We start from the raw sequence: 24,862 nt of genomic DNA, 5'->3' as shown, positions 1-24,862 counted from the left end.
ATTCCTATCCAACCTGGCATTAGAACATGTCCATTATGCTGCATCAAAACATTTGTGATGAGGTTTTATGTGATGTCATTCCAAAGTTTTTCCAAATATGGTTAAGCTCTTACTGCGGCTGTGAGTCACCCCTCAGGCGGTTCATGACCAGCGTGCCCAGGATCATGGCGAGGTTGGTCCTGCCGACGCCCACCTGGCAGCTGAAGAGCAGAGCGGGGAGCGGCCGGGACGCATCGTGTCCCAGAGACAGGCTGGGGCTCTCCTGGAAGCAGAGCACATACAGAACACTGTCACTAACTCAGATGCACTGTGGTATATCATTAAGGTTGTTAGGGAGGTTAAATTGGCTTGAATCTGGTTGGAAAGAGGACGTTTTTAGGACCAAATGGTTATATATAACCTGCTACACAAAGTAATTGAAAAGAACATTACGGAGCCCCTAAAGGGACATGAAGAAAGAAAAATAAAAAGAGAGAAAGAAAGTCGGCATAACGCCAAAAAGGGATATAAAAAAAAGAAGGCCAAATTATTAACATAATTTAGCGTAGTTTTTCTCCTGAGGTGTAAATGTCACAAAATCAATGCTACGCAATACAATGGAAATGTAAGAGTTCAGGTATGTCTAAATTAAAAGTCTGTTTAAACCACCAAAATAGTGAGGGAACATCCTTAAAGTTATAATTGATGAGATAATAATAATATACAAAATACATATGACGGATTGCCATGCCAGAAATCTTTCAACATAAAAACGTCTCGAAGGACAAGTAAAAGGAAAAATAAGGCCACTCTGTGAAGCTCTGATCCAAACACTGGTTTAAAAAAGGAGCCACTTTCCAACCACAGGGAACTGGACCGGCTGCTGCCAGGGAGTCCAAAAAAGGGCAAAAGAAAACGAAAAGGAACATCCTGTGTGAGTGTAGCGCAGGACGGAAACCAGACAGAGCGGATGACCATACTGCAGGTTTTCTGCCGTGTTGGTATTACCCATCACAGCTATTGGTGATTAATGGCACAGAGAGGCCAGATTCAAAAGGATTTATGTCGATTAAAAAAAGAAACTGTGACCTTCTTCTTACCTCAGTGAGAAATTCCAGATGCTCTCCAATATTCCAGTCATAAATTACTTTAATGGCACATCAAAACAAGAACCTCTCAAGAGGAGCAGGACCAAAAAAGGATGTTTTAATTGGTGTATCATGATAGACGTTTTTACGCGATCTTACCCTGAGTATGTTAACAAACGCGTCAAAGTCTTCTTCCAAAGGGGCTCCCTCCATTGGTAGTGGTAATCTGTAGTACCTGCAACACAACAGATTGTTACCGGTAGTTGCGCCTGTGTTGTGTCAATATTGCCCTTGTGTAGGCCATAACACACATCCGACCTAAAGTAAGAATCAACAGCTGAGCTCCCTCATTTAGTGCTCACAAATCATACGGGAAACTTCATTTCACAATCCACAAGGGATGATGGGAGAGATCAAAATCATGGGATCATTAAAGTTCCCTTTGAAATATACACCACCTGCAATTTAAACTACGTATAATAAAACATCCTGCTGTTTTCTTTGGACTGCAACAAGTCGCTCTCCTTGGGGGATTATATATTCTCTTGCTCTAGAAATATGTGCAGCTGTAGATAACTTAATAAAGCTGATGCTACAAATCTGATTGCAAACAGGATGCTGCAATCTTTAACTTTTTTCACCGCCCCCTCTTTCTTCCGAAAAAGAAGGGCAACCAGCCTCTGCACAAACAAGCGGCGCTATTTATAAACCGCCCTGTATATTCTACTGCAGGCACACACGTTAACTGACAGGTGAGCGGAGGAGCTAAGGGCCAATAAAGGAACAATGTAAACAACCTGTAGGTCGGCATGGTGAACATGGGCCTCTTATAGACCTCTTCCGTCACATGGATGTCCTCCTCGCTCATGATGGAGATCTTCTGCGGCTCGTCTTTAAAGTACTCAATGTCGTTGTACACGTAGAAGATGTTTTCGTTGAGCTGGGAGAAGTCGTGGAGCTGTAAAGGAATGGAGAGAGGGCTGTTTTTAATACTGCTATAAACTGTTTTGTTGCCAAAAAAAAAAACTCATGCAGATGCTGAGTATGTAGTCACCTCCTTCCTGATAGTGAGCTCCAGGCTCTCCACCAGCTCTTCCTTTTCCAGGCCATGGAGGTTCTCGTGCAGGTTTTCCTTCCTCCTGGGGGTGTACGGCACAAAGTTGTCTTCCTTGTGCAGGAAAACCACCGGCTCTTCTCTTACACAGAAGAATATAACCTCCTGTTTGAAAAAAGCCCAACACGATAAAGATCAAATAAAGGCTTTCTAAAATGCAACACTTCTAAAAGCAACTGGAAACAATCAGTGGCCATACATTGACACGCAGCACATAAGTCAGAAGTTAGGGAAGTCTGACGTATCATTTCTGTCCATTTTAATTAATTATAGTGAGTTTTGTAGCTGCTGTAAGCGGAGATTCATTTTCCACTGGTACACATCACCGCAACTTTCTGTTTGCTCAGGTCTGCAGTTCAGCCACAGGCTCCACTGAGCACTTGACTCCTCAAATATTTACTGACAACATGACTCGAAATAAGGCCAGGCAGAGCTACACAGGCACCGACTCAGGAGAGTTAAGGGCATAAAATCTACCAGTCAACAAATTAATGTGAGCTTGCCCGGCTGTTATTGTGTTTATAAAAGAAAGAAACAGTGACCTCGTGTCCTTGCGCCTGCAGCCTCTGGAGAACTTGTTTGAAGCCGTTCACGCTGGGCTGACCCATCCCGTACAGAGGGTAGGATCCCTTGACTTGGCGGAAGTTGGGCGCTCCGTAGCTGCCCGTGGTATTGAGGACATCTGCCTTGCTGAACACATCCTGGACCATGAAATACTCTCCCTGGAAAGCAATGCATTTTTCATCTCAGCACATGACTCATACACAACATTTCTCCAGCTTCCACTTGAGTATGCACTAGCATTTGTAAATCCTGCAGAGCAAATATGTCAACACTTAAGTGGTTGGATAAATCTGAAAATAGTGTTTACTTGAGAAAACGACTTGCATTCTCTCCAACCATTACTTAAGTCCTTTACACAAACTGAAAACAACAACAAGTGGCCAAAATCTATTTCCTTCTTTTTTTTGTTGGCAAATAACAAATCGGACACAGTTTGGTTACTCTGTTGTCTCAACAGGTTAAACCTCCGCCCTGTCACCTGCATCTCTGAGAGATTAGTTGGTCACAATCCCTCAAAATATTGACTTCAGCTTGAGTTGTTGGTGTCAAGAATAAAGTAATAATTCTAAGGTGCAAGCAATTCAAATATTCTCAAGGCTGCCATAACTGAATAAACACAAATACACATCACTGATAACTGGGTTTTGAATAACCTGCCTGCTTTTGGATCCTGTTGCACGTCGGTTAAATGGCTGGATTGGTAAAGAAGTGCTGGCAAATAATCCTATATTTGAATCTTCCATTCACAGTTACTTGTGCCACTTTCTTGAAAGAGACACAAGCATTAGAAAATGCAATATATTTTTAATGCAATAGGGTATTGCATTAAAATATGCATGCAGGAGGGTATTTGAAAAAGGAAAATGGAACAATAAGCCCTTTGCTTAAATATTAGTCTATAGCACAATATTAAGTGAATAGTGATAAAAGACAATCTTTGATATCTATAGTCGATATGGTGGTTAAGTAGAACAAATATTATTTCTAATGTTTTGTTCTACTTAACCACCATATCGACTATAGATAGAGACATTTTAAAAAGAGCAATCACTCAAGACTATTTAAAAAGAAAAATGTCTTACTTTCCCTGGTTTCCCACAAAGAAAACATGACTTAAAGGGTTGATAAGGGATTCGATATTAATTATTATTTTATTTTTTTAATAGACATAATTATTTCTTACAGGAAAACACATTTTCCTGTGTAGCAAGACAGATAAGAAAACATGTCCAATCAATGCAGACATGGTCCTACTGATGTACTGGCCAACACACTAAATACACATGTAAACAGAAGCGGTGGACTAACAGTGACAGAACACTTCATGCCTGAACAGACACAGCAGAGGTGACAGAGCAGATCAAAGCCCTGATAGCAGGGTGACAACATTCCTGTATCAATGGTTGCCCCTGATCATAAAACAGCGCATGACAATTGTCCTGTGCCACTCTGCAATTTGGACATGTGAATGTGAAAAGAGCAGACGCAAAGACAAGTCAGATGACTCCACATCTTCACTTTCAGAAACAGAGCGGTAAAAATGGTTCTTACCTGCACCAGGTAGTGCTCGGGCAGAGTGGCTGATATCCGGCCCAGTTTGTAGTTGGTCTTGATGATCTCATTGTGAATCTGAAATTCCTGTCTGCAATTATACCTGTAAAACAGCAAACAATAGCAGGTCTGGATGGTAAATAGAGGTCAATTCAATTATCAGCTACTATTTGCCAGGCCCGGATTGACAAATGAGATGATAACGTGGGCAAACACAGGGGGATGTCTCCACAGTGATCAAAGAGGATTAACACCCAATTGTGACAACGCGGATTCGGGGAGGGACTTACGTGATGACGACAGGTGCGACTTTGTTGGTGATAATGGACTTGGCCTTGTTGTTGTGGATGTTGACTGTCTGAAAGGGGCTCATGCTAAGAGACTGCCTGCTGTCGGCCATCCCGTTGCCATGGACACACTCAATTGGAGCAACAGGCTGTGGTGCGGCGCTGGCAGTTGTACCCATGCTCCACAAGCAGCTGTGAATGACATCGCAGCAGACTCAGAAACAGGAAGCTAACACACTCACACACACACAGAAAACCCCCACACACAGAGGCAACACATACAGTATATTTGGGGAGTGACGACACTCACATGTCTCACACTGAAATGATTTAAAGCATTGATTTGCAATACCTTTTTTACTCCCACAGAGAGGACATTTACATTGTTACAGCATAATGGAGGAGGTACATTTTTACACGTGTTCAAGTGAAATAAATTATTTTCTATTTTAAGGTTTGAAACAGTCCATGTCCATCCATCTGTCAGTCCACAATAATTTGGGTAATAGTGATATACACTAAATCACTTTCATATCTGTAGTCTTAATATGAAGCTACAGCTAGCAGCCGGTTAGCTTAAGTTGTTATAAAGAGGAAAAACTTAATTGTATGACTTCAACTATTCTACAGATTAAACATATATATTTTGAGTGACCTTTTAAGGAGCTGAGGTGTCAGTAGGCAGATTCGTTTTATATTTAGACAGAGCAAGACTAGCTCTTACCCTGTTTACAGTCTGAGCTAAGCTAAGCTAACAAATAGCTTCATATTCAGTGGTCAGACATGAGTGGTATTAATCTTCTCGTCTAAGTCTGTCTCAGTAAATAAGCAATAACAAATATTTTATATTGTCCTTTTAAAAAATATATTGTTGCATTCATGATGCACATTCATGAGGTTTGAAATGTGTAAGCACACAGGCTAAAGACTCACAAAACGACACATTTTTGATATTTTTTAATTGCGCAATTAACATGTATATGATGTCACATGACCTAAAATCTTTGTCAGATATACAAGCATCACTTGGGTCCAGTTTGATTGTTTTGATTGTGTAGAAAACAATATCTCAACATCTGGATAAAATACCAGAGAAATATAGAACATGCAGACATTAATCCAATGACTCATGGTCCCCATTTAAGGTGTTGTCAGCACTCAAATTACAACCATCATTCATTTCATATCTCACCAACCCTATTATAGACCCTTGGGATTGGAGTCGAGTGTGACAGTATTTTTATTTTAATCATACAGCTTGATACTGAGCACTCAGACCCCCACGCGAGTCAGCCACAGACTTCAAGCAATCGTCCTCTCGTCTGAATAAACAATGAGCTTTGCAGGGAGCTCTGCAGATAAACAAACGACTCTTCCGGCAAGCTAGCAATCAGTAAGTAACACTGCTCCTCAACATCACTTATAACATGTAGCTGCTCAGGAACCTACAGCCACAGGGCAAACAAACAGAGGAAGACACAGAAGGAATACACAGGAAAACACAGTACTGTATGTCACCACAAACACAAACTCACAGATACTGTAACGCTGCAGACAAAAAGCTCAGAATCAATCCAACATCAAAATGTATTTGATGCGACAGACAGCCTCAAAGCACCTCTGTGAGATCTCCAGCTTTGAATAGAGCGGACTCTCATTGTGCAGAGAGGCTCAGTGGAGAGAAGTGCCGGGTGAGTCACTGCTACTCTCCTCTTTGTTGCGTCTGGAGCTGAGTGGGCAGGTCAACCTTGCACTCACAGACCTATTGAATCGCTACAGATTCTCTTCTCTCCTCACAACAGGCTACAACGTATTGATTTGCTTGTTACTTTGTCAGGCATGGTTTTAAAAAAACAACCTTACTAATAACTGCAGAGTAAAAAAGCCCAGTGTAAAAAGTCAAACAAATTCCCATAAAAGGAAGGTTTTCGAGGATACCGTGCTCCCTGAAGCTGCCCAAATCTATTTGAGTCCTCGCCACATACCAGACGCTTCTCTGTTTGCCAAAGATTGTGCGACTTCCCGAAGAAAAACAACACCAAAATTATCTTTCACAGCGCCACAATCCATTTAAATTTGACATCTTACGTGTGAGATGAGGAGCGATCTGTACTCCCAGATCCTTTTCTTTGCTGCTTGTTTTCCGCCATGGTGTGTGAGAAAAAGAGTGTGAGCAGTTGGCATCACATTCAAAAAGAAATCTTTCTCTTTTGAAGCCCTTTTGCCCACCCCCAGTCGGTGGGAAACACCCCTTGTGGGAGCTCAAAGTACCCAGTCGCTTGGCATTGGGCAAAAACTTCAGGAGTTGCAGCTCTCAGACAGCGTCCTTCTCGTCCTCCCTCGTATATGATGTTGGGGATACATTCATGTAAGAGCTTCAAGTCTCTACGGAGGGGACCAAAGGAAGTAGTGGTACATCTGGCTGCCAGATGGCCAAAGTTCAGCTCCCTTCCAGAGGGACAGGCTGCGCGCAAAGACGACACAGTTGACTCTTGTACTGTATAGCGAAGCAGTACAAAGGAATGATCACTATTAAACTGTCAACAGAAGATCTATAATTTATCAAACAAAAATACCAAACATTCACTGTTTACAGCTTCTCAAAAGGTTTCCAAGATGTTACCTTGAACCGTCAGAACATGTGATGAGGAGAACATGTCATTTTTTTATTGTTTTTTGCAACTTATAGCTTCAACAACTGTTTTCCCTCGTAAAAATCTGACTGTCATTTAGTTAACTTTCAACCAGATCAGACAGATCCTCCAACAACAACAAAATCAGTCAAAAGAAAATGTGAATGAAGACACATTTACCCACTAAACTTAGTTTGTTAACCCTCTGCAAAAGGAAAGGGCAAAACTGTTTTTCTGGGAGGGATTGCTTTTCCTGAGGTTTCTTCCCTTTTTCCTCTTTAAAATCGTATTTTTGGGTAGTTTCTGCTTATTCAATTTACCAAGAGTCTAATGATGGGGGTGTTGTATGATATATAGACAGTAAAGCCCTAAGAAAATAATGTGTCATTTTGAGCTATTAAAATAAAACTGATCTGATTTAAAAGTATCAATCATGAACAGTTGTATCATGTTTATGTATAAAATGAAACATTATAGAGAAAAGATTACATCTGTGTCTCGTTGACTTCCTATTTGTACTGAAAACAGAGCTTAGAGTCTGTGCGTTCCTTATGTATCCCTCTGTGACTTTAAGGACATTTAATCAGTAGGTTTCCTTTACCCGGCCACCACCACAGTCATGCATGGTAATATGCATGCTCATGTGGCTCGGTCGAAGGCTATAAACACTCAAACTCTCCCATTCTCCTCATCCACTCCAGAGCTTCCCATTTCTGAACACATGTGCTAGTTCTCTTTGTAAGAGTTAAACAAAGCGGAAACATCCTGACAGAAGGTTTGGTTTAACGTCCAAAGTAAATGCTGCAGCACACACAGTAGCTTGCTCACTGAAACTGATCTATTAGAAAAACCCTCCTCGGACTTACCTTAATAGCCTGTCACCTCTGCTGCGTGGCCATGGCACACACACACACACACACACACACACACACACAGATACGGAAGTTTCTGCTTCACCCAAGCTCAGCCTGTCAGCTACACTGATTTCAGCATGGGCAGGCGTGCTCTAGTGAACGGGCGGGCGGGCAGCCGGGGCGGAGGCCTGAGTAGAAATAGCCCTCAGTCATAAACATCCTACTGGAGATCCAATCAAGGCAACTCATCAGAGATGCTGTTTACCCCACATGTCAACAACAGAAGTGTCGCACTGCATGTGAAGTCAATAAAACGACAAGAGAAACTGGACCAAACTAAAACAAGCCGATCTTGAGTTCAACTTTGCTTTTTTCAGATAGCCAAGCCCTTAACAGCTGGTCGAAGCAATTCAAGTGCACGAATATTTAAATTCACTGATTGCACAGGGAAAAGAACAACCATGGGAATTGGAACCTCCTGCCAGCCAGCCAGCCAGCTTTGCTCCATTCAGGGCTGCCCCATTTAAATTCTGCCGGTGTCCCAACTTTGCTTTAGCAACGTCTTCAGACAAAAGGGCCTGAGAGCAGACAGGAAGGAGTGTGCAGCTGCAGGATGCATCTGTTGGTGGCCCCGAGGAAGGATGCAGAGCACTCTTCATTCACAAGAGATGCAGGGGTTCAAGGGAGATGGGTATCACTTTGCCCAGGCGATCTTTCAACACATCCTCCAATATCAAGATTGAGGAGAGATTCACAAGCGTGGCCGCAAGGACCACAACATTTCCAAATCCAATGCAATTTCCTTGGCAACTTTGCTCATCTTATTCAAGGATCCTGGGTTTTTCTGGTCTCCACTGTAGCCACTTGATCAGTCTGCCAATGTTAAAGTCTGAAAGCCTGCTGGCCGCACAAAACCGCATTAAAAAAAAAGGACAAAATGAAATTCATTCAACATAAGAAACATCAGCTTATGTTGCTTCGGAAAACTGCCTATGCAAGCAAGAATGTGCAAAAGACTGTTCGGCGTTACTCAAGAACCTAATCTAATAAACGCCAATACAAGGTTTGGTGTAATCCAATCCTTGTCTTATTTATAACAATGACACAATGTCTCACAGTTTCTCACTCATCACAGGATACTGAACCACCAAACCATTCAATAAAGCCCAGTCACACAACCCAGAGCGAGGAAGTGTCAGCACACCTTGATAGGAAATGCTTAGTTGTACTCTCTGAAACTTCCTCCCTGCAGCTGTACACATATTCCACCAATGAGGTTAAGGGTTACATGCAGGCGTGATTCCACAGGACATCGCTAGTTCCTGAGCTATATATCAGTGCGGCGCGGATATGAGCTCAGTTCTTCCTCTGCAGAAAATCTTTTTATTGTTTTCCTTCAACTGTTCCAAAGACCTCATTGTGAATGTGTGTCAACTTAGAGCTCTGATGTTTGTTTTTTTCTCTCCAAAATAAATCGCACAACAGTCTGTTCAAAAGGAGATTGTGACAAAAAGGAAGCCATGTGATGCATTGTTCAAGGATGCAATTTCCAAATCTGATCAAACTACACAAGCTTTCCCACTGAGAGAAAGATAGTCCAGATAAACAAATCGCACACACTGACTTACAAAAAAAAAAAGCAATTTTTCCCCAGAGTAAAAGCAGCTACTGGGACTGTGAGTGACACAAAAACAAACCATGCTACTGCAGTGAATAGGACATAAATCACATGAATAACCTTTAGCCTTCTACATTCTTGCTTTCATCACAGCTTGACATTGAGCTGCTAAAAGGGGTGTGCAAATCTATTTTTAAAACCCTGCCTGTAATTTATTTCTTCCAAGTTGGCAATTGTATCCCCCTATGATTTCAAGGCTGAAGTACTGTGGCTTACATTTTTTTGTAACCCCAACGTCTTGACCACAATATTCTGTCAGCACCACCCACCGACTGACAGCATTTTGTATTAGTCACTGCCTCAGGGAACCTTTCCCTGGACAGAATGTACACACATTTTAATATATATGTTTCACTCAGACTGAAGTGGTAAACTTCTGTATGCGCAAACACATCCCGACTGAGCAGAAGCATTTTCAAAGTCGGCGTTGGAAGCCAGAATCCTGTCAAACAAGCGCTGGTCCTCTTGTAAAGGAATGAGAGCCGGTAAACACTTCAGAGGAGAGAGCAGGCATCACATGCCATAAGAATGTAATCCATGTAGCTCTGTGGACATCAGACATGACTAGTGTTACTGGTGGAACTAGTGCTAAATGAAAGGATACCTCTCTGCAAAGAGGAAAGTAGCTTTGATATTCCTTCATGGATTTAAATCCTTTTTTAATTGCACATGGTAGCAGTTTACATTTCAGTCCAAGTAATAGCAACCACGAGCCACAGAGAAGTATCACAACTATACCTGACATTCAGCTGATCAGTCCACCTTCCAAAAGATGCTCAAGTCTCTGAGGAACACAGTTAAAAGACAGAAATAGTGGGTTAAAAATAAACTAAAATAACAGCTCTCTGGCAGGCACCAGCCTCAGTCAGACATCGCTCTCTCTGACCTGAGGCAGTCTGTCTCTTCCCGTTGATCACACTACAGCAGGCGGCGGTCTCAAAACATAAAAGGCGTCCTTAAAGAGCGAGTCAGTGAACGTGTCCAGTGAGGACAGATCCTAGACAGTCTGCAGAGAAGCCAGAGGAGGGGGGGACACAGCTCTATGTCTGCGGAGATTTAGAGGGGTGATGGCATGCACCCTTGTTTTTGTGTGTAACTTTTTTTGCCTGCGTCCCCTGTGCATGAGGTGCTGTCAGGCATACCAGTATTTGTGTGTGCAACTGTGTGTGTGTAAAGAGGATGTGGGGGCGGATCCACAGAGGCTTAATCATCATGCATTTCACCATCCAATCACTACCGGAGCCTCCTGGCAGCACAATGCCTCCCACACATGGCAGACCTTTTAACAACCGTCTCAAACACATAAATTAAACGTTCACTTATTGAAATTATTACAATCAGCTGCAGCAGTTGACCATCACTGATGTGATGTAGAGCTGCCAGCAGGCTGACAATCAGTAACAACTGCACACAGATGACATCACGTAAGCCTAATTCACTACGATGCTCTAATTACTCCATTCATTAGCGGTTAACACATGCAATGTTGAAGGCAAACAGGCTTACAGCTGGGCAAACACTTAGATTTAAGCTTGAGGTTCAGCTGCAAAGGGCTGTGTGCTCTGTCTCTTGTAGTCGCAACCCTGAGGTGAGCACATCCCATCATGCAATAAGTGTCCTGTTTCATCCTGTGGGTTGCATTAAGCAAGAAAAACACACACAAATCTGAACATCACAACAACTATGAATCGAAATAAGTAAACAGAAAACCGATCTTATCGTCTGACTGGCTGCCTGTGAGAATATGTTCTAACAAAAGAATGTGCAATCAACATTCTGTCACACGATAACATCCAAATGAAGCGCATTTTGAATCTTGATTTGCAAAAGTGGTGAGTGGTTTTTTGAGATATGGATGTTAAATCCACAGCTGCCACACCTGTTCCTTCCTTCCTGCTGCAGAAGCGCACACCAAGTCTCTGCTGTTCTTGCAACACGATGAATGTGAAACGAACCCCTCCCATGGCCCACAAACAGCAACATGAATCAATCAATGCGGAAAATGAGAAATCATAAACTGGCCCTTTCTAGTGGGATGTTGTGAGATCAAAATCAAATATCAAGAGACAAGAAACAGTCTAGTAGATGTCAACAAATATTTAAAATGATATTAAATAAAGCTCCAAAGTGACACATCATCTTAGTCCAACCTATTATTTCCTTCCGTTTTTTTTTATTAGATGGCGATAAAGCAGATTTGCAGGGAAAGGATGTTCTGTGACAGATTATGAAACACTTCCTTTCTGCTTAATGTCCTCAATAGAAAAAAGAGCATACGGCTAATATCACCTGTCTTATCTTAATCCTTTCTCAGGTCTGGTGTCTGTCTCACCCCAAAAAAAGCCAATTTGCTGAAAGCCTTGTAAAAGTAACAGGAAGGAAGGATATAAGGAAAATATTTCCCCTCGGCTATAGTTCAGCTGCTAGCAGTAGTATGAAAATCATTGTTAGATTACGATTTTTTTGAATGTTATTTTCGATTATATCTGTGTTTTTCTTTAAGTATAGGGACAAGTTTAAGTACACCACCATCACTAATGCTCCTGCGAAGTTGAAATGACAATGAGATCACCCAAAGAAACACAATTTGGGGATATTACATATCCACTCGAGTGAAACAACCAAATATGACACCTTGTGGTAAAACTTATCCATTGCACACAGAAAACAAGATTTCTCCTGTCGCAGATGTTAGCCTTATTTCATGACAACTACTTCAATTCTAAACAGGTGTTTGACAGTTTAGACTATAATAATTGTATGGGACTTTAAAAAGAAGAAACATGTTTTATATTTGCTGTTTAAACATGACTGAAAAAAAACAAAATCTGACTCAACCTCCGCTTTCAGTGGAAAATAGTTTTCTATCTGTGTTTTACATTTTTGTTTTACTTTTATGTATGCACCACAATACAAAATCAAATTCCTCGTACGCGTCAACCTACCTGGTAATAAACCTGTATCTGATTCTGAATATTCCCAAACAACTGCCCATGAATAGTTTAATAAAAGATAAGCCATACCAGGAAATATTTTTAAGTTAAGCCTCTTATCATTAAGCCAAACATGAATAGCTCAATCATTTATGATCCAGGTGTCCATTCATCATTCATTCAGTGTCATGCCCTCACTCTTGATTAATTGTGATGTTCCCAGGTTGATCTCTACTCTGGGTTGACAATAACCAGTTTCTGTCTTCCCCCAGGATGTGAGGTAAGGTGATATGAACAGAAGAGATTCCAGCTGCACAGGCTAAACCAAACAACAGCCGGGACTACAATACATCAAAGAAGACACTGTTTTGTCTAACTGTGTGCTGTGGACTTTTCATATTCCACATAACACCTTACGGGAGGCTGTCTTGGTACTTGTTATGAACTTTGACCAAGTCTATAGGCATTATTTTTGCAGTGACAAAACATATTCAAAGAATAATATACCTTTTTGGCATTGCATTCAAAGAAAAGTCACACTAAACACACTTTTTAGATTACCACGGGGATAAATAAAGATCCATCTTATCTTATCTTGTATTTTTCTGCCAATGACCTGATAACAACATATCTGTTGGCTATTATTTTGTATATTTTGAGCATTTAAAATCATGTTTGGGATCAACATGCATAGCAAAATGTTATACATGTGTTGTTTTGGCAGTTTTATAAAAAGCTGCCATAAAATTCCTTATTATTAGTGGTAAATGCATATATCTTGCACTAGGTTGTGAATGTTTTACAAATACCAAAGGTAAAGTACAGTTATGTGGTGCATACCCAAACTTTGTATACATCACATTGGTGAGGAAATGTGTGTTTGAAAATAAAATAAAAACATATCCACACTTTTATCTAAAAACTGAGTGTGTCTCTGAGTATGCCTGATATAAGATACAAATGGAGGGTTATAGATGATCCAACATTGTATCATTGATAACTTCCTGGGAACAAATCATTGGCAAGATGCAGAGCACAATACAGGCATGGAGGGTGGGGGGTGCCAAGCACATGTATGCCCCATCAACCACACAAACACTTCTCAAGATACTCTTCGCTTAGCAAAGTGCTCAGCTGCAAATATTCACTAAATATAACACAATAAACAAAGGTATAAACAAACTGAGAGTCCTAGCATGCACAAATGTTAACTCATATTAATGAATGTTGATTTTTCGGCTGCCGTGGCTCTTGCAACAAGCCGTAAACGTTTAAGCTACTCACCATTTCAGCACACGGTGTTTAACAAAAATGCGTCTGGCTTTTAAGACAACGTGTTTTCAGTATTTGTCCGGGGTAGATGAAGTAACCGAGCTGCACGTCTGTCTGTTTATGCTACCGAAAAAAACAACATCCAATGATTTTTTTTTTTTGGTCCTTTCTCGGAAAATTTACGAGGAAAAGGATTTCGCTATGTGGATACAAGAAGGGACAGCGCATGCGCAGTCTGCGGTCATCCTCGGATGCTCTGACCAAAATAATGCACTCCCAAAACGTAGAAATGTCACTAATAACGACCTTTTAGGAGACGTTATTGTAAAAACATGAAATAAAAAATTTGGTAAAAAAGACTGGTATTTCTTTTACTTCTATAAAATATAAAAATAGATGGTTTTAAGTGGGCTTACGATAAATAAAGGTAGCAAACCATTATAATTTGATGTTAATATGCAAAATAGCAATGATTTACTTAAAACTTAACAAGGAAGTTATTATAATGGTGTTTTGTACTTTCATATCATTATTCATTATTCATACAAAAAGCAAGTTATGGTACCCAAATTCCTTATTGACACTTTAAACCCATAGGTGGGAGAAGTACTCAGATCTTGTACTCAAGTACAAGTAGAACTACCTTAGTGCAGGAATACTCTGTTACAAGTAAAAGTCCTGCAATCAAAATGTTATTCAGGGGAAAGTAAAAAAGTAGCATCACAATATACTTAAAGTACCAAAAGTAAAAGTACTCATTCTGCAGATTGGTCAATCTCAGAATAATATATGTTTTGATTATAATTATTGATGCATTAGAGTGTTATCAAAGCTGGTAAAGGTGCAGATCGTTTTAATGGCTTTGTAGCTGGTGCATTTACTCCAGGTGTAACTAAAGTCTGATTTAAGAGTTGATTATATTTCATATCATTAATCCCAATCTGTAAAGTAACTAAAGTTACAAAATTAATGTAGTGGAATAAAAGTACATGATTTACCTCTGATTGGGGACTAGAAGTACAAAGTAGCATAACATGGACATACTCAAGTTAGGTACAAATACCTCAAAATTGTACTTGAGTAAAAGGTACTTACTTCCCATTTCTGTTCAAACCAGTGTTCCAATATTAGCATACTGCAAGGGCTAGTAAAGCCTCGGTAAATTAGAATATAGAGAGAAATAAAGTGATGTACATTATACATCATGTTACCTAAAAGTATAAACCTTTCCCCATAGGCTTGTTGTATGTACATTATAAATATACTGCTGTCTATTTCTTTACTTTTTCACAAGGTCATATTGTACCTGAAAATTGATTAATGTTGGTGATGTTTCATTCATCTGTGTCTCATAACAGCCGAATCGTTCTCTGGCATAGTCCATTTCAGACGGTATTCAGTACACTAAAGCCTAACCATTAGTGTAAGGTAAATAGCTGAAACAATTAATCCAAGGATGGGGAATCAGGCTGCAGAAGCCCAAATAACATGGCGCAAACAAAGAGCCCCTCTCCTTGTAAACACGCACCCAGGCGCCTCATTACCAACAGAATGGATGATGAGCTGTCAGGTAACAAGTCTTGAGGACGCATGTCAATTTCCTTTAATGTTCTCAGCTACTTGTTAAACATGAAAGGGGGTGGGTGAGGGTATATAAGACACCCCTAATCTCCGAGTAGAGGAATTTGTCATTAACCGGCGAAAAACATGCGTTCATTGGGAGCTCTGGCCGTCGCGCTGCACGCATCTCTGCTGGTGCTGCTGGCTCAGGGGATTCCAAGAAACAGAGATGACGTTTTGTTGCGGCCTTTGCAGCGTTTTCCCCTCACGGATAGAACAACCGGGTTTCACCTGCCAACCTACATGATGCATCTCTACAGGAATTTCAAGGCTAACTTTTCCAGGCCATTGGATATTATGGAGCAAGACGCAGCAAAGCAAGCGGACACCGTGAAGAGTGTGATGGCTAAAAGTAAGATTTGGTTGATTATTGCGCAGGCATAACATGGATCAGGGAGATAAAATGATAGGTCATGTATACACAAAATGTGTTTCCTAGGGTTTTGTATATGTGGTAGAAATCAGATGTTTCTTATAGGCTTAAAGACGCTCTGGATGTTAGTGTTTTTTGGCTCAAGGTTTGTCCTGTCAAAGCTGCGAGCCAGACGACCTCTGAGGCTTTCAATCCACATCCCACTCGGGGGGTGAATAACCATGCAGGGATCAGCGTGTGAAAAGGCCGGTTTTCTGTCTAATTCTCAAAGCAAACCTCTTTTTTCTTAAATCGGTGATGTTGATTAGATATCTCGCCAGACATCCCCCTATACAAATCTCTTGTTAAGTCAAATCAACAACTTCCCTCAGTTCTTTTTTCACACTTGGCTTGATTAGATTAGAGCTCGGGATTTAATGGCACAGGCAGCCAACAGAGGACAGCCCTCCCTGCTGCTGAATCTAATTTCACATCGCTGCTAGGTGTTAGAGTTATTACCTATTTGTTTGACTGAGGATATGCAGAAGCCAGGAGAGCCATGGATGTGTTAAATGATTGTTTTCGGCTCGGGGTTTGGTTTGAGTGGATGAATGAAAGTGGTTGGCACTTTTGATCAACAGTCTAGCTAAATTGGCCAATGCACTGGACAATACACAAATTAAATGTTTAAAATGCTTTAATCCTTTAGATTAATTTGAACCACACCTGTTCATTGAATCACAATGAGCCCCATTACAGATGAGGGCGCAGCACATGTTCTCCAGCAGAACAATGACTGGATTAATTTTTAAGAAGCAGCTTTGATTGGCTGAATCTCGATCAATACACACATTAATCACGAGGTCATGGTACAGGTTATCAAGGGGAATTAAACTCAGCATTTGCTATTCTCCCTACAACTCACTTTGCAAAACAAAAGAGTTGGATTGGTATATAGAAATAGCATAACATCCCGTAATTAATGGCCACAATGCAGTAATTATAGAAACTGATGGATAATAATTTCGCATTGGCAATTAAAGTTAATGAAAGTAATGCAAAATCATTTTTATTCCAAACTGCTCATAACAAGGGATATCATAGTTTCAAACAATTTCCCAAAATGGGATCAATAAAGTAAATCTGATCTAATCTAATCTATTACTCTATTAAAATAGATTAACTACGAAATTAAATACCAAAGATGGCTACCTTGGAATTAACAGTTTAGGAAAATATGTATTAATTTTATTATTTTCAAAATAAATGCTGCAGTTTATCTGTTAAATTGGTATAAATAGACCAATGTAAAAACCGATTTATTATAAATACTTCAACTGAAGGAGATAATCACTACCCTTTATTTAAATATAGAATTTAATAGTTTAAAATGTTCATCATGAAACGTGCCGGTGTTGTATTTTATATCTTCAACAGGTGGATTTTGCACACTGGCACATTCATGTGTGTGTTGTCAAATGAGGTGGGATTGTTGTATAAAGTCTGCTAATGATGACCTTATTATAATTATGCAAATATTTCTCTTTTTTTCTACATCAGGTTTGACACTCAGGGAGAAGTGCTGGGTTGCGACCTTTGACCTCCATCCGCTTCTATCTGACAAGCAGATTCAGGCGGCAGAGCTGAGGATCCGGCTTCCTCGGCAACAGAATGCCTCCAACATCACGGTGGAGGTCTATCACCAGTATGGCAAGGCGTGCCATTCTCACACAAGCTGCCAGGAGCAGCAGCTGGTGGGCCTGCTCTCTGAATCATCACTGGTCACTTCATCACAGAACTGGAAAGTGTTCAACATTACAAAACCTCTCTTGAGCTGGCTGAGGCAAAAATCAGCAGTGAAAAGTCGAAAAAGAAGAGTGTTGAGAAGAAGGAGAGTGGTAAAAACAAAGAGAGGCCTGACGCTTCCTGATGTGCCTGGGTTTGTGGCGAGCCTGAAAAGAGAGTCAGACGTGAGAGACCGGGCCCTGTTGGTCATATTCTCACAAACTGGCTCTGGTGAAAACCCGAAGGCCAAAGCGAGCTTACGTCACACAGCTGAACAATCCAAGTTCTTGTCCCCTGCTGAAATCAAAAGGGCCCGCCGGCCAAAAAGGCGCAGGACCAAGCGGGGCCAGAGAGAACAGGCTGTGAGAAGCCTGCAGGCGTCCAAAGGAGGGAGTGACAAGTCTCTCTGTCGCAGAGTGGAAATGCATGTAGACTTTAATCGAATTGGCTGGGGGTCCTGGATCGTTTTTCCTAAACGATATAATGCCTACCGCTGTGAGGGTCCCTGCCCTGGTCCCCTGGGAGAACACCTGAATCCAACAAATCATGCTTACATGCAGGTGAGTGCTGGTGTTACCATGAATATTTCTCATTCATTGTCTTAGACTCAGATTTACATTGATGTGTACTGCTTGTTTTGACATATTCCCCCTTTTGGGACCTGAAATGGGAGATACTGGATCACCCAGAAAATGTCCCTTACATGCCCTACAGTGTTTGTAATGATAACTGATAGATCAAGGGGAACTGGTTTTGCTGTTTGGAAGGCCACATTAACAGTAAATCTGACAAGACAAGTGCAGCATTAGGCTTTAGACTACAAGACAAGGAAACATTAAGTGATCAGTATCGTCAGTAAGATTTAAAAAAAAAAGATGAGCTGCAACATTTTCTGGTTTTAATTAACAATGGAAACAACCATTAGTTGCAGTCATAAAAAGGGATTTATACAATGATAGCTGCCATCACAAAACACTCACAGGCATAAACCTGAACAATTAAACTGAATAAAAACGATTAGTTAGTATCTTTATGAAGTTAAATTCATTATTTTGAGACCAGAATAATATATTTAAATCGTGTTTTTTTTTGTTTTTTTCAGAGTTTACTTAAACATTACCACCCTGACAAGGTGGGATCTCCCTGCTGTGCCCCGACCAAAATGAGCCCATTAAGCATGCTGTACTATGAAAATGGAGAAATGCTCCTTCGACACCATGAAGACATGATCGTGGAAGAATGTGGCTGCCAGTGAGAGCTCCAACCACCTCTGAACATGACCTGTGAAGCTGAACGGACAATGTCTCAAAACGAAAGAAAACACTTAGCTAGAAGGAAAAAGCTCTTTGATATTTGTCACTGTGCACTGTAAGATTGTAGCTGATCAATGTGCAGATAAGGGATTTTAATTTGTGATGTGAGCTCTGGTTTGTAAGGGGAACATTGTCATTTTAAGATGTGCTGAAATAAAAACTCAATAGTATCCAGCCTTCCAGCTGTGTGCAGATGTTACAATGTAATGTACAATTGTATTTCCCTTATCAAATTCCTCAATGTAAACATGAAATGGCAATGTAGTTAAATATTTCAGCACTGTTTTTATTGTACACTACCATTTGTGTAACTATAAATTAATGATTATTTATTGTAAATATTAAAGAAATTGTATTTATGTACATTTTGCACATGGATTATGTATTTTATTCGGTTGCTTTTTCAGACATAACTTGCTTCATTTGTTAAGTGAAGAAAGGGGTTTTGTAGAAAAATATATATTTCTTACGTATCGTGAACAAAAAAAATCATGTTTTAGTACAATATCATAGTCTAAAAGCACAGCTTTCTCAGAGGTGCCTGATATCAACAATACCTGTCATCACTGCTATTTTAACCTGTCACTACAATGTGTCAATGCATACTCCAGAAGAGGTTGATATTTCTAGTATTAGAGTTTTTTCAGTCATCAACAGCAAGTCATAGCCATGCAAAATACGGCATTGTATAGGAGAGGGATTTCCAGCAAATACTGTAAAGTGGCTTTAAGTGGTTAGAATGTTGAACCATTCATCCAAAGCCAATGAGCACATTGTATTCAAATCCTTTGGAAACACACTGACTTAACAGGAATTTGCCAGAGTCATGATGACAATAACGGGGGTCTAACCTGGGAATTGTTGACCTGGATTCAGAGGTAAGACAACATTTACCTTTCTAATCTTCCTAATCTCAGGAAAAATTGTAACTCAGTTTGAATTCATTTTCTTTATGTTATGCCTCAATCTAAAATATTCTCGTAAAAAAAAAGCAGGACTTTCTTTCAATATGGTGACAAGTGACCACAATTAACAATATAGCAATATTGGCCAACTGAAAAATATAATAATGACTATTTATAGGTATTACTAGGCCTAATCCTAATTCGTGGAGGTAATAATCTTGTATTTTTGTTTGTGTTAAAAGTAGCAATACCACATACTCTAAGAATGTAACCTATTTTCAATGTTATATTATTTAATTACAGCCTTCATTTTGATGCATGACTATGTAGCAAAAATGTGTCAATGTCGTGGTTTAACTTTAATATTTTTTCAATTATGTTTACTGCTGGATTTCACAGAGGGATCCAACTATTCTTATATTTCATCTAAATCCCTCAAGTAACTGGTAACTAAAGTTTTAATGAAATCTACAAGATACAATGTATCTTACAAAGTTTGACTTGATTTTGAATGTAGGAGTAGGCCTACCGGTATACTTGGGCGTAGGCTATAGGCTACAAACAGAAACTGGAAATTCTCAAGTAGAATACTTTAAAATAAATCAAACGTAAAGTACTTAAAACAATGTGGTCTACTGAGTTCATATCCACGACTGCAATTGAGCAAAGTTATTGCTATTATGTATTGCTTATTGTGTCCCTTATCAGCATTTACAGTCATGCCTCAGCTACATGTCTGCTGCACCCTATTAGAGCAGCACTGACATGCATGAATAAAGTACTTCCTTGCCGGCTGTTTGCTAGTAGCCTAGCAAATTCCTTACGTTACTAACGTTAAGTCAAAGCAACAATGCCTTTTACAATGTGTATTTAACGTCACTATGAGGTTTGGTTTATAAAAGCTTTTTCCAGCGTATATCGCAACATCCAGGTGAATTGCCCTCTCCGGGGCTAAAAATACACACTCACCAAATTAGACTGAGGGCTAGCTGCTGTGGCTAACGCTAGCTAGCTGAGGCAGCTGCCAGGCTCAGTAACAGTAGCTCTTCTAGTCTGGGTAAGTGGCTTCTTCCTGGTGTGGCTTTAATGAACGAGAAATGAAACATAAACTATGTGATTTTACAACTAAACAGATTGTAGTTCCATTCCGCACAGTCCGGTAGTGCATGACTATGTCTAATTTGCAAAATATAGCACTATTCAGCCACAAGTTAATTTAAAGGTTATATAACGTTAACTAACGTCATATGAAAATACTTCCTTTTTAAGTAGGCTACTTCATGTTCGGGATACTTTCTATCTTCATTACATTTCTATAACTACTACACTGACTAGTAGATACTGCTTTTTCATTAGATGTCATAGGGTTCACTTGTATTGTTTTGGTAACCAAATGTTTTAACTTTCATTCTGTAGTTAAGTACACTTTCGAAGTTTACCATTACTTCTACTCTACTACAGTTTGTGGGCAATAATCTACGTTTGTACCCTCCTAAATGTATCTGACAGCTTAAGTTACACATTTTACACCACAATAAAACGTGATATTATCATGGGTTAAGGTAAGCCTAATATAAAGGCATATTGGTACTTAAAATATAATTTTTGATGATACTATAATACTTAATAATACTTGTGTGCCTTGTACCTGAGCATGTTTACACTGTAGTAGTCACTTTTACGTGAATACAGTCTTTTACCTCTTTTTACTAATTAGAGTATTAATTGGTAATGCTATGCAATTTATTCTAATCAACTTTACTTCACTTTTTGAAAACATCAATTATATATATATTTTTAAAGGCTTGTACAATGAAGGGTACGTTTGCATTATTGTATTGCTACATGCATGATATATCACTCAGGAAATATTATTGTAGATTTACAGAAAATATGTTCTCAGTGTAAAGGATTTTGACTTACTTTCGTGTGTTAATAGATTACAGTGATAAATGGACATGATGAAATAAGGCTACATTTTGTATTCTGTCACATAAAGACACGATCATAATACTCACTTAATGTAACTGCAAGAAGCTGGATTCATTTGGAATGATAAACTGTCATTAGTTACTGTAATCACAATTTGTCCATCATACATCCAATGCATAAAGTATGTGCAAGTGTAATGTTGCATGATTTCCTTCAGGAACCGTTACGGCAGAAGAATGGCTGAAGCAGTTGCAAATGTGGCCCGGAGGGTTAATGCAATCGTTGAGGATGGCGGCGATACATTGGGTAAGACTCCTAACATATCTCTTTCTCTCAATCAGTCTTTATGCTGGTTAAATGAACAGCTTTGATTCCCAATTTGAGTGGATGCCTATTTTGGATTTTCACCAGCAGGTGGTGACAGAGGTTTAGATTCTTCTGCTTCAAAAACGTTGAACCCCATAGTGTGTGTAAATTATAGATTGTTACCATCCTCCTGCTGTGTAAATGTGTCGTACTCTCACAATCATCTTCTTCTTCTCTGCAGACCTGTCAAACTGCAAGCTCATTACATTCCCCGATGGTGTGTTCAGGGTCCTGAAGAGCGTCTCAGACAACGTCCGCGTTGTCTTACTGGCTGAAAATGAGATGAAGTCCATTTCCAGCAAGTTATTTTTAAACTTCACACAACTGAGAGGTAATGGATATACACTCCAACTATTTCATGATTCAATTTACTAGAAAAGATTGTATATTTTCATGGGTGACGGGTGGGGGTACATTTTGCTTCTTAGATTCTGGATCTATTCACAACTTCCAGAAAATGATTTCTAAAAGCTTTATAGACATTGCTACGGTTAGGCAGTTATCCTACGAATAAAGTTAAAGTTGTTATGAATTTTCAAACCATTTTGCAGTGTTATTTTGTGTAACTTTTTTTTTTTTATGTAGCAACTTTTTTAGGAATAAAGAGGCAGCGAGCCTAAGCTTACCAGTTTTATTTATGTAACAGGAAGCATTCTTGAATTCCTAGAAAGTGTTGTTGTCCAAGCTTAGCAAGAATACATGTTATTGAATAACATTTTGATATAACAATTCACCCCTTAGTTATTTTTTTGGTTAACCTCAGAAATGTTGACTGAGTGTCTTCATTTCGTGACAGGAGATCAGACAAGCAACCCCTTCATTTACTTATCTTGAAATATTTTTGCAGAACTTGACCTGCGAGGAAATCTTATCTCCAAACTGCCCGACGCCTTTTTAGAGATGGAGCATTTGACCAGCATCAATCTGGCTTATAACAGCTTCTCCATCTTCCCTGATAAGCTTACTGAAATAGCCACACTGGAGAGGATTAACCTGGAGGGAAACAGCATCACAGGTAATAGAAATAAATTAAAGCCATGAGTTGTGTAATTATTAAATGGTTTGAGCTTACGTTTTATTTGTGTTTTTGTCCCACAGAAATACCAGTGGAGAAGTTGTCCAACATGCCAGCAATTAAGTGGCTGAACGTCAAGTCAAACCCTTTGGACTCGAACACTCAGTCAGCTCTGCAATCTCTGAACAATGTTGAAACCGAGTCCTAAAATATGTCATAGATCATATTTACTCACCTATGGACTGCATGCTGTGTGCCTTTTAACTTCCTCATTTGGATGCTTTGTTGGGCTTGGGAGATGAAAAACATTATACTTGATGAAATTGATCTGAATATAGCACAATGGGTTCACAGGAAACAAAGGGAGATGTGTGATTAAACATGGCGTCCTCCTTGATTGACCTTTATCAGTGCGACCACACAAAGAAGCCTTTACTTTTTCCTCTGTGAGCTACAAAGACCTGGAGTTGATGTTTGGAGATGAAATCAATCCATATTTATACACCATTTGTCATGTTTACTTCTAAATAAGGACATATTTATTACTTTTTATAGTATAAAAAGGTTTTTTCAATTAAAAATATGCACTGAAAACAGACTGTGATTATAATTGTGCAATTCATGACAGATTCTGAGAATGTTGTTAAATCACAGAAGTGTTCCCTGATTTAAAACTTAATTTTGATCAATCTGGCAGTTGTTTCCTGAAATAAACCACAGTTATTTCCAAAAATAGTAAAAAAAAAAAAAAAAAAGGTAAAAACTGAACAGTACAATATTTATTTGTATGGAACCAACAGTCCAAAACATGATCCACATACAAGGATATAACAATGTATACGATAGATTGATTGATACTTTAATACAAATAATAACAATAATCAAAACAACTCATCACATTTTGTGAAGCTAGTTAGTCTTTTAGAAGAAAAAAAAAAAGGCATACATTTGGCAAAATAACAGCAGGAAAAATAACAATACTTCTATTTCCACTCTTTGTAGAGATATAAAGAAAACAGCAACAACATGCTCATACATTCCTCCCCGTAGTCTCCTTCACAGGGATTTATACTTATAAAACAGAACTAAATCAATTGAAGAGACAATACAAATATTCTGACACTGTTATCAAGTTGTAGGCAGGAGGCAACACAGACTTGATTTAAGGTCAAAGAGAAAGTAGATACAAACTGTGATCAAGCTCTCCATCTTTGAGAGAGGCTACAGGTGACAGACCTGATCCACAGTATTAAAGTATTCTGCTTAGGCTTTTGAAGAATTCCTTAAATAGCAACTCTGTCTAGTCGGGATCACCTTTAATCTGATGTTTGTGCTCGCTGTGTTGAGTGTGTTGTGGCACAAAAGAAAAAGGATACTGGAGGAAGTATAAAGATATTAGAGGGATACAGAAATGAGTACATACAAGACAATTAAATAAACATATTCTAATGCAAGTAGAGGATGACCACTCTTCAAGCCAAGAGAAATATTTAGCAAGGTGGGAGGATTACAGCGTCATGTGACTCCTCTGCTGTGACCTTGTATTGCTCATGTTGCCCTCTGACTGAGCTTTAATCATATGCTACACCAGAGGAGAACTACAGTCCTTTAGTATGGAGTT

At 39.5% G+C, this 24,862-nt stretch overlaps 3 protein-coding genes across 8 annotated transcripts in view; 2 read left to right on the top strand and 1 right to left on the bottom strand.

Annotated features, from left to right (window-relative positions):
- The window catches only part of pald1a (phosphatase domain containing paladin 1a), a 57,309-nt gene extending 43,157 nt beyond the window's left edge, over positions 1 to 14,152 (bottom strand). Inside the window, exons 1-9 of one of the 6 annotated variants that reach the window (XM_010780884.1) lie at positions 13,966 to 14,152; positions 10,487 to 10,532; positions 4,587 to 4,775; positions 4,297 to 4,399; positions 2,724 to 2,903; positions 2,122 to 2,286; positions 1,865 to 2,025; positions 1,227 to 1,302; positions 114 to 262 (exon numbers count right to left, since the gene is read on the bottom strand). In XM_010780884.1, the coding sequence (XP_010779186.1) occupies positions 114 to 262; positions 1,227 to 1,302; positions 1,865 to 2,025; positions 2,122 to 2,286; positions 2,724 to 2,903; positions 4,297 to 4,399; positions 4,587 to 4,762 (1,010 nt within the window). In that variant the 5' untranslated portion in view covers positions 4,763 to 4,775; positions 10,487 to 10,532; positions 13,966 to 14,152. Of the gene's footprint in view, positions 1 to 113; positions 263 to 1,226; positions 1,303 to 1,864; positions 2,026 to 2,121; positions 2,287 to 2,723; positions 2,904 to 4,296; positions 4,400 to 4,586; positions 4,776 to 6,118; positions 6,301 to 6,671; positions 6,931 to 8,082; positions 8,214 to 10,486; positions 10,533 to 10,634; positions 10,880 to 13,965 lie in introns of those variants that run through there. The other 5 variants (XM_010780883.1, XM_010780885.1, XM_010780886.1 and 2 more) reach the window with 5 other exon arrangements.
- A 1,508-nt stretch (positions 14,153 to 15,660) lies between these two features.
- On the top strand, positions 15,661 to 19,313 carry ndr2 (nodal-related 2). The gene is made up of 3 exons (XM_010780880.1): positions 15,661 to 15,925; positions 17,486 to 18,270; positions 18,813 to 19,313. Exons 1-3 carry the CDS (start codon positions 15,661 to 15,663, stop codon positions 18,963 to 18,965), a joined length of 1,203 nt encoding a protein of 400 aa, XP_010779182.1. The 3' UTR covers positions 18,966 to 19,313.
- A 1,403-nt stretch (positions 19,314 to 20,716) lies between these two features.
- On the top strand, positions 20,717 to 23,638 carry lrrc20 (leucine rich repeat containing 20). Its single transcript, XM_010780879.1, has 5 exons — positions 20,717 to 20,985; positions 22,078 to 22,166; positions 22,408 to 22,557; positions 23,074 to 23,241; positions 23,325 to 23,638. Exons 2-5 carry the CDS (start codon positions 22,097 to 22,099, stop codon positions 23,447 to 23,449), a joined length of 513 nt encoding a protein of 170 aa, XP_010779181.1. The 5' UTR covers positions 20,717 to 20,985; positions 22,078 to 22,096; the 3' UTR covers positions 23,450 to 23,638.
- The last annotated feature ends 1,224 nt before the right edge of the window (positions 23,639 to 24,862 follow it).

The sequence above is a fragment of the Notothenia coriiceps genome, unplaced genomic scaffold, assembly GCF_000735185.1.
Source record: "Notothenia coriiceps isolate Sejong01 unplaced genomic scaffold, NC01 NC01_scaffold00022213, whole genome shotgun sequence".
NCBI classification, from domain to species: domain Eukaryota; kingdom Metazoa; phylum Chordata; class Actinopteri; order Perciformes; family Nototheniidae; genus Notothenia; species Notothenia coriiceps.
This window is presented reverse-complemented; position numbering and strand designations above follow the sequence as displayed.